General features: G+C 40.3%; 1 protein-coding gene across 3 annotated transcripts in view; it reads right to left on the reverse strand.

Moving 5' to 3' along the window:
- Positions 1–12298, reverse strand: part of SVEP1 (sushi, von Willebrand factor type A, EGF and pentraxin domain containing 1) — a 194890-nt gene that overhangs the window by 5122 nt on the left and 177470 nt on the right. For all 3 annotated transcript variants that reach the window (XM_081573900.1, XM_081573904.1, XM_081573897.1), the window contains 3 exons: positions 9470–9640; positions 7382–7477; positions 5516–5611 (listed from right to left, as the gene is read on the reverse strand). In XM_081573900.1, coding sequence (XP_081430026.1) covers positions 5516–5611; positions 7382–7477; positions 9470–9640 — 363 coding nt within the window. The remainder of the gene's footprint in view (positions 1–5515; positions 5612–7381; positions 7478–9469; positions 9641–12298) is intronic.

A 12298-nucleotide genomic window follows, 5' to 3' on the forward strand; every position in this document is an offset into this window, starting at 1 on the left:
CCATCTCGCATTATTATGTGGTTCCACCTCCCTCTGTCCTTCCAAGCAAGAATCCATCTTTATATTTAAATCCCAGCTTAAGTTCTACCTGCATACTAAAACCTTTGCTGATAACTCTGAGTCCACTAATTTTTCTCTTCTTTAATCCTTGTTTATGTAACTAATTTGACACTGTTTTGAACTGAAAATTACTCATATGCTCAATGAGACTGTCAATCTCTTGAGAGAGCCAGCAATGAACTCTATGACTGATGAAGTCGTTATATCAGATGTTAACTCTTATGACACTAGATCAGGCACATAGACTGGCTAATATAACAAATGATTCAAAAGCCCTTTGTGCTTGCTAGGAAATGTGTTTCATGGCTTTTACCAACTTTAATTGGAATTACAGAGCCTGGGGTCGAGTTAAAAATGAGCCACTGATGTAACCCGGAGTGAAAACTGAGAGATTTACTATACAGTCATCTTTCTCACAGGTCCATAGTCTCAGGGTCAAACTCTTCTTCTCCATGAATCTACTTGTTAAAAAAAACTAAGGACACTAAAACCAGATGAAGACGTATCAAAGAAAAAAATAATATGCCTGTTAGGAGAAAGTTGGAAATGAGAAACATTTCAGTCTCATTATAGTTTGGAAATGCAGGCTCCCCCAGATGAAAAACTCTTCTTTGGTGAGAGACAAAGAAATGTCACTTCTTTATCACTCATTCATAAAATACAGGGGAAACATCAGCAATCCAGGCACTTGATAAGCATTGAGAGAGGATAAGAATGAAAACACCAGTCTTTGCTCTTGGTGAGCTTCCTTGACAAGCAAGCCAACAAAATGCACATATTTGCACCATAACAAAAAGGGAATTATGAAATGAAGCAGGGTCAAGAATTGCAAAAATAAAACTCAATAATCTACAACTAATTCTACATAGCTGCTTGCTAATATTAAAAATCACTCCTTTTCAAGAGCATGATGATTTAGCAGTAACTGACTGTACTAACAATTTTTAAAAATTACTATTTTTCACTTCTCCATGTAAAAGCCTAACACCTTCCTCCTTCCCTATAACATGGGTGACCCCAATGTTCCATTCTGGGCACCTTCTCATGTCACCTTCTGCGCAGACATTTTTTTCCTCCATCCAAGTTTTCCAGTGATGACTGATTCTATCTTCAATGCAGTGTATCTTCTGGGAAGATACATCATCCAATTGCCTGTCAGACCTCTCCCTTGCATGTTCCAAACTCAGTGTGTTTTTGTGCATGCATGCATGCGTGCTCAGTCATGTCCAACTCTTTGCGACCTCATGGACTGTAGTCTGCCAGGCTCCTGTGTCCATGGAACTTTTCGGGTAAGAATAATGGAATGGGTTGCCAGTTCCTCTTCCACAGCATGTATTTTCTTAACTCCTTATCTCTACCTTCAACCTCAGCCTGTCCTTACTTAACTCTTTATCTGTATCTTCAGACTCAGCCTGTCCTTACTTAACTCCTTATCTGGACCTTCAAAGCTCTTCCTTTTGGGTTCTCTGTCTCAGTAAATGGCACCATCTTCTACTCAGAAGCCTAAACTGGAAATATCAACCTTGACTCTCCTTAGACCTTTACTTCTACAATAAATCCATAGCCAGGTAGTGTTGATTCATCTATCTTCTCTCAAATCTATCCTTTTTGGTCATCATTTCTCTAGATTTCATTGAATGTGAAAGTGTTAGTCACTCAGTCATGTCCCACTCTTGAGGACCCTGTGGACTGTAGCCCGCCAGGCTCCTCTGTCTATGGGATTCTCCAGGCAAGAAGACTGGAGTGGGCTGCCCTTCCCTTCTTCAGAGGATTTTCCCGATCCAGGGATTGAACCCAGGTTTCCAGCACTGCAGGCAGATTCTTTACCTCTTGCCAATTCAGGCTGGGATAAGTCTCTAACAAGTCTATTTTTAAGTCTTGCTTTCTGCCCTTTTCTGTACTGTTGCCAAAATAATTTTTCTAAAAGAAAATCTAATCACATGATTTTCCTGCTTAAGTCCCTTTAACAGCTTCTGTGGCTCAGAAGACATAATTAAGCATGCACTGCACTTCCTAATCTGGCTCTGCCTAGCTTTGTATTTCACTTCCGGCCACACCCCTCCACTGCCTCTATGACTTGGCTCTGGTTCTAGTTTTCTGATCAAGTTTGTGTTACACTTCTATGCCTTTGTCTGGAATGAGCTCCACCTGGGGACTCCTCTTGCTCTTCCTTTGATTCTATGCTTGCAAAGCCTTTTCTGAACATCTCCTGGGACTTCCCTGGTGGCTCAGACGGTAAAGTGCCTGCCTGCAATGTGGGAGACCCAGGTTTCATCCCTGGGTCAATGACTGAGCGACCTCACTTTACATTTGGGTGGTTTACTCATTTTACTATTGATCATGTAGAGAGTTCAATTAGCCTCCAGTCACATACTTACAGGCCATTCTGCTATAGGCCATTCTACATCCCTTCTTCTTTTCTAGGCTGGATTCTGGAGAGCAAGATCTCCTCTTTTATACCCTTTTGCATGTTTAATACCTAATGGATATAAGTGGGATCTTTGCTGAGGTAGCTGCAGCAAAATTGAAAAAAATAAAAGACTGTATTGCTCATGTCAGTAAGGTGCTTAATGTCAGGGAGCTAAGGAACTAAAAGAAATACAAATAAGTCAGATCAATTGAGCTTTAAATGGCATGTGTGTGTGTTTAGTCCCTCAGTCGTGTCTGACTCTTTGTGACCCTACAGACTTTAGCCCTCTGGGCTCCTCTGTCCAAGGGATTTTCCAGGCAAGGATATTGGAGTAGGTTGCCATTTCCTCCTCCAGTGGATCTTCCTGATTCAGGGATTGAACATCTCCTGCATTGCAGGTGGATTCTTTACTGCTGAGTGACCAGGGAAGATCCTTAAATGGCACGGTTCTAGCTAACTGTGTAATTATCTACAGAGATGGAATGTTAGAAAACAGATTTTCATGGTAGAGAGCAAGTTTAGGGATAACAGGAAACTTAGGCAGGGCTTTGGAGGCGAGTTTGAACAGGCAGAAGCCATGTCTGCAGGGGACAAGATGTGATTGGCAGGAAGGGAAGTAAGTGTATCAGGTGTGCTGGTGCCAATCCACGCAGCACCTCAGGAGGCAGAAGAATCTGGGCTGGATGCGGAGACAACAAGCAACCATCACAGGTTCTTCAACAGGGCAAAGATATGTCCAAAGCTGTGTGTAATGGTGTTTATTTTGGAAATAGAAATGGGAAGGTTAAGTGGTAGACTCTGGCAGTGATCCAAAGGAAAGGTCTTCTACTAGTTGGTGATAGTGGAGATAGAGTAGGATGCAAGTGATATGCAGTGGGAAGGAACAGAAAGGAGTGCTGATACTGGCAGCTGAAGGGGCAGGGAGGATTGAGAGTGTCTCCATCTGGAAGCATGGTGCCAACACCTACAGAGACAAGATGCCTGGGAAAGGGCAAAGCTGGTTTGCAGGTAGGTTCAATTTTGTGTGCATGAGAAATATAGATAAATATCAAGGTTGGGGCTTCCCTGATGGCTCAGTGATAAAGAATCCACCTGCCAATGCAGGAGACAAGGGTTCCACCCCTGATCCGGGAAGATCCCACATGCCTAGGGGCAGGCAATTAAGCCTGTGTGCCTCAACTACTGAGCCATGCTTCAGAGCCTGGGAGCTGCAACTACTGAAGCCCAAGTAGACCACTAGAACCTGTGGTCCGCAACAACAGAAGCCACTTCAATGAGAAGCCGGAGCACCACAACTAGAGAGTAGGCCCCGCTTGCGGCAACTAGAGGAAAGCCCGCACAGCGACAAAGACCCAGCATAGCAAAATAATAAACAAACAAATAAAAAATTTAAAAAAAATCAAGGTTGATTTGTGATAAAGAAATACCAAAAATTATGTTAAGACTTTCAAATACCCCTTGCTCTAGCCCTACTTTTTCTTTTATTTTTATTTCATTTTGTTTTTCCCAATTTCTCTTGAAGTGTTTCAAATTGGTTTCTTTCCTCTATAACCAACAGAATCATAAGCAATGTAAGGCATTAAAGGAATCTAACAGTTGTCTGTGTTTTCTATAAAAAGTTCAAATAACGAGTGAGAACATGGGACGGTGATATCAGATTTTAAGGGGTGTTACAGGCTTCTTTGAGACTTTAGTGAAAGTTATGAGCCCACTTATACAGCAAGATACATACATATCCAACTTTTAATATAAGAGTGAAATGTCATGGGTTCCTACACCACCCAAAGCTCATCTATGGTACTGTAAAATCAACAAGGTTTACAACAGAGTGCTAGTGATAATACAAGCAGGAGTCAACCACTGTACCATTTCATTTGAAGTCTGCCTTTTCTCTGATGAAAATAAAAATGAAAAAATGCAAAAAAAAAAAAAAAAAAGAGTTTCAAATAAAAGCTTCAAATTTAGCCTCCAGTATTACATTTTTCCTTTCCTACACTCATGGATGGCTCACTTGCGGCTTTATGTGGGGTGGCTGCACATCTGATTTCGGGTTTTTGCAACTTTGACTCCCATTTCCCTGAATTGCTTCTTAATAATGCCCCTTTAATCCTCCAAAACCCCCCAGTTTGGAGGCTAAATTATATAGTCACTTGAGCCTTAGAGTTCGTGACAAGCTCTGGTGTCAGTCGGCCTGCTCTGTTTTACAATTAACCTCATTAGGAAGCGGTATAATTATTATTTACAAGAGGAATAGTAAGGGTTAGAGTTAACGCAAAATAAGTACAGTGAGTTCTATGCTTTTCACAGTTGCCTGACAATTAGGACATTAAAAAGGTAAAAAACTCTATCATTTTAGACTGCTGGATTATTTAGACAATTACTGAAAAACTTGTCATATGGCGGGCACTATGCTAGCTACTGAGAATATAAAGATCACAAATATCCCTGCCCACCAGTGGCATATAATCTAGTGAGGGCAGGGAAAGATCAAAATCAAGCAATTAAACAGATAGCAAAGTATAGTGGATAGGCAGGTATTTGAGCATGGGTCACTATGGGGACATGTTTATCACCAATTAAATCAACAACAGTTTGTTACTGTCTTCCATGATAAGGAACCATCTCTTGTTGAGTTATTTCATTTTAACTTCAATTATATTTATTTTAGAGCCTGTTCTTTCTAAATAGTTACTGCGAATTTAGTGATTTAGCTTCATAGAGATTTAAATAGATATTCTTCTGAACTTCTGCATTGTTTTCTCTACATTCTGCAAAACAGAGCAAATGACATGAAGAAGGCTGACAAACGAGTTAACTCAGATGCTCTTATCTGTCATACAACCCTGAGAGGTGTCTCTGAGGCAGACATAGGTTAAGCATTGAGACCACCATTCAAGGGACCGTCCTGAGGAATTCGTGAGAAACCCTGATACCCTTTTGATTTACTGCCACCTCTGAATCTGAGTCACACTCATCGGTGTCCTTTAGGGTTTCATGGAGTCCAGTCACCAAGAAAACCAACTATGACTATGACAGGAGGCCTACCTGTATGACAGCGGGACCCTGTCCAGCCAGGTGAGCAGTCACATTGATAAGGGGCCACACAGCGACCGCCGTTCAGACAGGGGAGAATACAGATCGCTAGAAAGGAGATCAAAAAGGACTGGATCAAAACCCACACATTCAGATATGATCGAGTGTTCAAAAGATATTTTCCAGGAGGAGTAAAACCTCAGATGACCCACTAGATAGCTTCCCCCGTATATGCTGTGTTTATTAATCAGTATTATTGGGAAAATACAACCCAGGAAGTCAATCTGGACCCTTAGCCTCGTGTAACAACTCCAGGGCCATATGCACTCTTTCTGAGAGGACACACAGAAATCAATGCCTGCTAAGTGCTTTGCTTTCTCTTCACAAAATAAGCAGAATGTTTCTCATTTATTATCACTTCAAATTTCCATTACAAATTACATAAAATGCTCTAAGAGGGTTTGGTTGCCTTGAGGTTCTCTTCTTGGCTGTAATTAAATGTGAAAATGGCAGTCAGATAAGCTCTTCCATGGGCTGGTGTGGGCAATATGTTAGTAGCTGCCACCCTTTATTTCCTTGGAGCTGAGGCCTAATGGTGACTGAATCTGGCCTCCCTGACATTCTCCATGGCAATCATTCCTCCTACTAGAAATCACTGAGCTCTGTAAAGAGGCATTACCTGTTTAAAAGAAGTGAGACTGTCTACTGACTTGGTATTCAAAGCATGGTTCTCAACACCAAAATATTGGCATTACACAGGACTTAGCTGGAAATGCAGAATCTCATGTCCTGTGTTGGATCGACCAAATCAGAACCTGCATTGACCCTCTCCCAGGTAGTCTGTAAGCACAGGAAAGCCTGGGAAGCCCTGATCTAATGCACTACAGGCACATGTTCAGCGAACTAAGCTAGGCCTGTCACGATCCTTGGCATTCTAGCAAGTCACATGTGGAAGCCCTAAGTAGGAAGGCAGGACTGGGGAGAAGAAGAAGGAAAAATTCTCTTCTTTCTGAATCACTGTGAGAACACTTGCTTTGGTGAGCTATTAGCAGCCTAAACTGATTTGCATTGTACATTTTCCTTTCTAGATTAGTTGAAATACTTACACTTTAAAAAGTTTCAGAATTTCTAATAAAATATCTGGCCTTAGGAAAAACTGATACAGACCAATGGCCATCATATTAATGATTCAATGTGATTAATATACTCCCAATGAAATAATTTTATTCATATGTATATATTTTTAAAGATTTTAAAACAAAGTCTAGTTTAGACATTAAAAAAATTAAAGCCACTTTTCCACATTCTCCTGGAAACTCAAATTTAAATGTATTTTTTCCTGAAGGCTGAAGTTCTATATTAAAGTATCAAGCATTGTATAGATATTGGAGTACCAATTTATTTTTTTTAATTGGAAAGAGCTACCGTTAATGAATAATGGGCTCCCTATCTTACCTGCAAAGTACAATTTTATGCAATGCCATGAATTTATACTAACTGTAGCAAGAAGCAGCACAGAACATAAATGGACTTGAGATAAAGGGAGACCAAGATTGGGAAACCCTTTATTATAAGCTCCTTCCCAAGAAGGTTCTTGGAAATCTGTGCCAGTAGGCAGGTGGAGATGGCCTTAGATGGATCTTGATAACTAACTGTATTTTCAAGGTCTGTAATATTCTAGATCTTCTGCAACTAAATGACATATAAATCAGCTCTCAGCCCTTTGTCTGGTCTGTTATAGGATTTAAGCAAGAAAATTCCTGCCACTAGTAAAGCCAGTTCCTAGTAACACCCCTAAGTTGACAGCTTCCAGGCAAACCATGTGAACTCAAAGTAAAATCTTAGGACACAACTTGTAAGATATGAGGACAGACTCACGCTCTTCACAGAGGCGACCCATCCAGCCATCTGGACAGGAACAAGCATTTGGACGTTGGCAGATCCCTCCATTCTGACATGGGAATCGACAGACAGCTGGAAAACAAGCAGGATGGGTCATAAATCTAGGGAATAAGGGAAGGCAAGGCTGGTTGTCAGAAAACAGGATCGATCATTTACATTTCAGAGTATTTCCTTGAATCAAGTCTTAAGGAAGAGAAATGAAACCCAGTTTCAAGATTTGGTTGGGGATGAACATGAGGGCACTCTGTCTATCAGATCTAGTCCCTTAAATCTATTTGTCACTTCCACTGTATAATCATAAGGGATTTGATTTAGGTCATACCTGAATGGTCTAGTGGTTTTCCCTACTTTCTTCAATTTAAGTCTGAATTTGGCAATAAGGAGTTCACGATCTGAGCCACAAGTCTGCTCCCAGTTTTGTTTTTGCTGACTGTAGAGAGCTTCTCCATCTTTGGCTGCAAAGAATATAATCAATCTGATTTCGGTGTTGACCATCTGGTGATGCCCATGTGTAGAGTCTTCTCTTGTGTTATTGGAAGAGGGTGTTTGCTATGACCAGTGTGTTCTCTTGGCAAAACTCTATTAGCCTTTGCCCTGCTTCATTCTGTACTCCAAGGCCAAATTTGCCTGTTACTCCAGGTGTTTCTTGACTTCCTACTTTTGCATTCCAGTCCCCTATAATGAAAAGGACATCTTTTTTTGGGTGTTAGTTCTACAAGGTCTTGTAGGTCTTCATAGAACCGTTCAACTTCAGCTTCTTCACCATTACTGGTCAGGGCATAGACTTGGATTACCATGATATTGAATGGTTTGCCTTGGAAATGAACAGAGATCATTCTGTCATTTTTGAGATTGCATCCAAGTACTGCATTTTGGACTCTTTTGTTGACCATGATGGCTACTCCATTTCTTCTAAGGGATTCTTGCCCACAGTAGTAGATATAATGGTCATCTGAGTTAAATTCACCCATTCCAGTCCATCTTAGTTCACTGATTCCTAGAATGTCGACGTTCAGACTGAACTGAACTGAACTGAACATGAGGGGCTCAGGAGGGACACAAACAAGTTTGGGTAGTTTTGAGATTATAACTATCAAACGTTTTAGTATTTTGGGGATTCAGGGCAAAAGAGAACAAAGTGATTTATATAAAAGATAGTCTCCGTTTATCTGGACCAGGGGAAATGCCTTTCTAGGAGATTTGAAAATTCCCTTAAGGAAGCCTTTGATGGCTAATAGTTCTCTGGTGCTGCCACTGTTCCCCATTATCTTAAAAAAGTGAAGAAACAAACAAGTAAACAGACATACAACTCTCATTTGACTTCTGACTTTAAGTGACATTTGAGCTATTTCCTCAGCACCCCTCTCAAGAGGAGTTTGCATATTCTCTTACAACCTATGAGCTAATAGGCACATGAAAAGATGCTCAGTATCACTAGTTATTAGAAAAATGCAAATCAAAACTATAATGAAGTATCACATTGGTCAGAATGACCATCATCAAAAAGTCTAAAATAATAAATGCTGGAGAGGATGTGGAGAAAAGGAAACCCTCTTACCTTGCTGGTAGGAATGTAAATAGACACAGCCACTATACAGAAACAATGTGGAAGCTCCTTAAAAGATTTAAAAATTTACTATTATTAGTCATTATAGGATCCTATATGGGGCCTCATTCCTTATGGGGCTCAGGGGTCTGCTAAGGATGGTTGGTTAGAACTGGTATCTGTATTGAAACACCTGAGAGTCCAGGAGGTTGACCTCGTGACCCAGTCATGACACAGCTCCGCCTAGCGACTGGAGAACACTCCCAAGATCCAGAGAGAAGATTTGCTTAAGGAGCCATGATTGACTCAGGAAGGGGCCAGGTACTGGGCCAGAGGTCTATGTGCAAGCTTTCATAACTACAACTTGTAAAGTTAAGGAAAATAACACACATGTTAAGAGAAAACTGAAAGCCAAGGAAAGATAAAATAGCATGTCTACTAGTTGTTGGCCATATCAGACTTCCATATACATTTTCCTACAGCTTCACTAAGAACTAACCATTCAAATATCTCCTTACCTCTACAGACAGGAGGTGACGTCCAGGTTCCATTCTCTAGGCAAACACTCCTCAGGGAACCCTCCAGCATGTATCCACTGTAACAGGAATAGGTGATCATGTCCCCATACTGATAATGCACGCCTCGGGCAATTGCATTTTCTACGTGAGTTGGTGGACCACATGAGATTTCTACAGGAAAATAAACAAACAAAAAGTAAGCTTGCACTACGAACCCAGCCAGTGGAGGGGAGAAAACATAGTCTCACCTCTAAGACTTAAAGAAGAAAGATAAAATACACAAAGGTAACCTTTTCAACTACATTAAATCTAAAAGACACCAGAAACTAAAAGCATCACCTGCTGCTCTCTTGAAAAATTAGATGTACAAGATCAAAGCTTTTGCCTTCTGATTCGTATGTTGAAGCTGAGCTATTTTATACTCAAGGCACAAAGTCTTGTCACCAAAGAGATGTAAGAATTTCAATGCAGGATGCTTAGCTTATCAGATAAGAAGAGAAGTGGCAGGTGGATTATCTACAGCCTATCACTTTAAAGATCACGAATTGCAAGAATATAGATTCCATCATGGCTGTTTTATCAGTGCCTAGAACAGTGCCTGGCACAGTGGGCTCTCAATAAATATTTGAAAAATGAGTAAAGGAATGAATATTGTCTCTAACCTAAACATAACTCCATTTACACAGCTTGATGGGGTTTATGAAATTCAAGCTTTCACATTAGTTTCCCTCTTTTCAAGACTATGAGGCAGTGACCCTCTTCTTTTAGAATATGCAAGACTGAAAGATAATCCTCTCTTAAAAGCGCATGATTTGAATATTTAAATGAAAATGTTTATAACTAATTTTGCTTTGAGAATTTTATGGGGATAAACTAGATAACTAGAGTTGTTCTGCAGTGCCTCACACAACAAGGGCTGGATTGGAGCCAGGATTCTCATCAGCTTCCAGTTTGTACAAGGCTAACTTTTAGATGAGTTTTCATGAACTGGCTTCTAAAAGGCCACTTTCTGGCCATAATACCATTTAAAAATTTGCCAGAGGCCATGATCATTTTTTCTGATTCTTCTAAATTTTCTTTTCCTTCTAAGGTAGTTAAAAACATTAATTCAATCAGTCACATATCAAATAAACATGTATTCATGCCTACTGTGTACAAGAAACTAGAAAGAAATAAATGAAGAAAACGCTGTACCTTTGCTCAAACAAATGGGTGAAGATAGACAAAGAAATACAGTCATATAATTTATAAACAGCTGTATTAGAGGCCTGGCTACCATACTTCATAAAATTGAGGTCAGTGTAACTAATTATGCTTAGGGGGTTGTCAGTGACAGTGGTCTTTGGACTAGGCTGTAAAGCTTGAGTGAATCAGAGGACGATGGCTCCAAGGTTAGAGGAACAGTAGGTACAAAGATAACAGTGAGCTGCTGGTTGGTTTATAGAAGTGGTTATCAAAGCAGAGATTTCAGGCCACCTATGTGGGAATCAGCTTGGATTCTTATTAAAAATGCAAACTTCTGGGCTTTCTGGCTTATGAGTCTGTATCTTACATACTCTCCCCAGGAGATTTTCATGCACACTGAATTTTAATCACTGATTTGCAGTGATAAATAGCAGGATGAGGTGAAAAGGATGAGGAAGGTGGCTAATTCGGTCTCAGGAAGGATATTTGTTCTAAGCCACAGACCTCCTGTCTAATAGAAAATGCAAAAGAGGGACTGAGGATAACAAACAACTGTGGAAACCGTCTCCTCTCCTAGGCAACCCCTGATCTTCTCAAGAATATTGAGGAGTAATTAAGCATGCACTGAAGGAGCATTTGTAATAAAGGCATGTCCCTCCTTGCTGTTGCTTCCGGTGCTCTGAGTAGTAAGTCTCTGGGAGCCAAGACCAACGTGAGGATATGCGGGTAGAATCAGGCCACTTGGCTCGCTTTAGTTCAGGCTAAAGGCTTTAAAGTAGCCTAGACAGTCTGGCTTATACATATGTAGTTCTTCTCACTTAACAAGGGGTAGAGTTCACAAGGATTTGGGACCCAAATCCCTGCTAAAATATGATAAACACTTTCCTGGAGTAAAATAAAAATTCTAATGCTGCAGTAGGCTGCTAGTGGAAAATTCAGGGGTTTGGGGCTATTTTACATTTTCTATCAGGAGATAGTGATATCACAAATATATATCAATTCATTTATTTTTTAAAACAAACCTATAAGATAGGAATTTCTGGTGCTATTTACAGATGAGAACTCCAAAATTAAAGAAGTTACGGTACCAGCATAAGTTTAGGATTAGGACATTCTGAGAATAGAATTCAAACCCAGGAGGGTAAGATACTGGGCAGGAAAGATGCATTATGTGTGTTAAGAAGTATCAAGAGTTCTATTAAAAAAAAAAAGAATGAAATAATGCCATTTGCAGCAACCTGCGAATATCATACTAAGTAAAGTAAGTCAGACAAAGACAAATATCATATGATATTGCTTATATGTGGAATCTAAAAAAGGGTGTAAATGAACTTATTTACAAAACAGAAACAGACTCATAGACAGAAAACAATCTTACAGTTACTAAAGGGAAAGCAGCTGTTGTTCAGTTGCTAGTCATGTCTGACTCTTTGCAATCCCATGGACTGTAGGAAACCAGGCTTCCCTGTCCTTTACTATCTCCTGGAATTTGCACAAACTCATCTCCATTGACTGGTGATGCCATCCAACCATCTTATCCTCTGTCACCCCCTTCTCCTCCTGCCTTCAATCTTTCCCAGCATTAGGGTCTTTTCCAATGAGTTGGCTCTTCGCATCAGGTGGCCAAAGTATTGAGCTTCAGCA

The sequence above is a fragment of the Giraffa tippelskirchi genome, chromosome 1 (genome assembly GCF_054371585.1).
Source record: "Giraffa tippelskirchi isolate mGirTip1 chromosome 1, T2T-mGirTip1v1.2.pri, whole genome shotgun sequence".
NCBI lineage: Eukaryota > Metazoa > Chordata > Mammalia > Artiodactyla > Giraffidae > Giraffa > Giraffa tippelskirchi.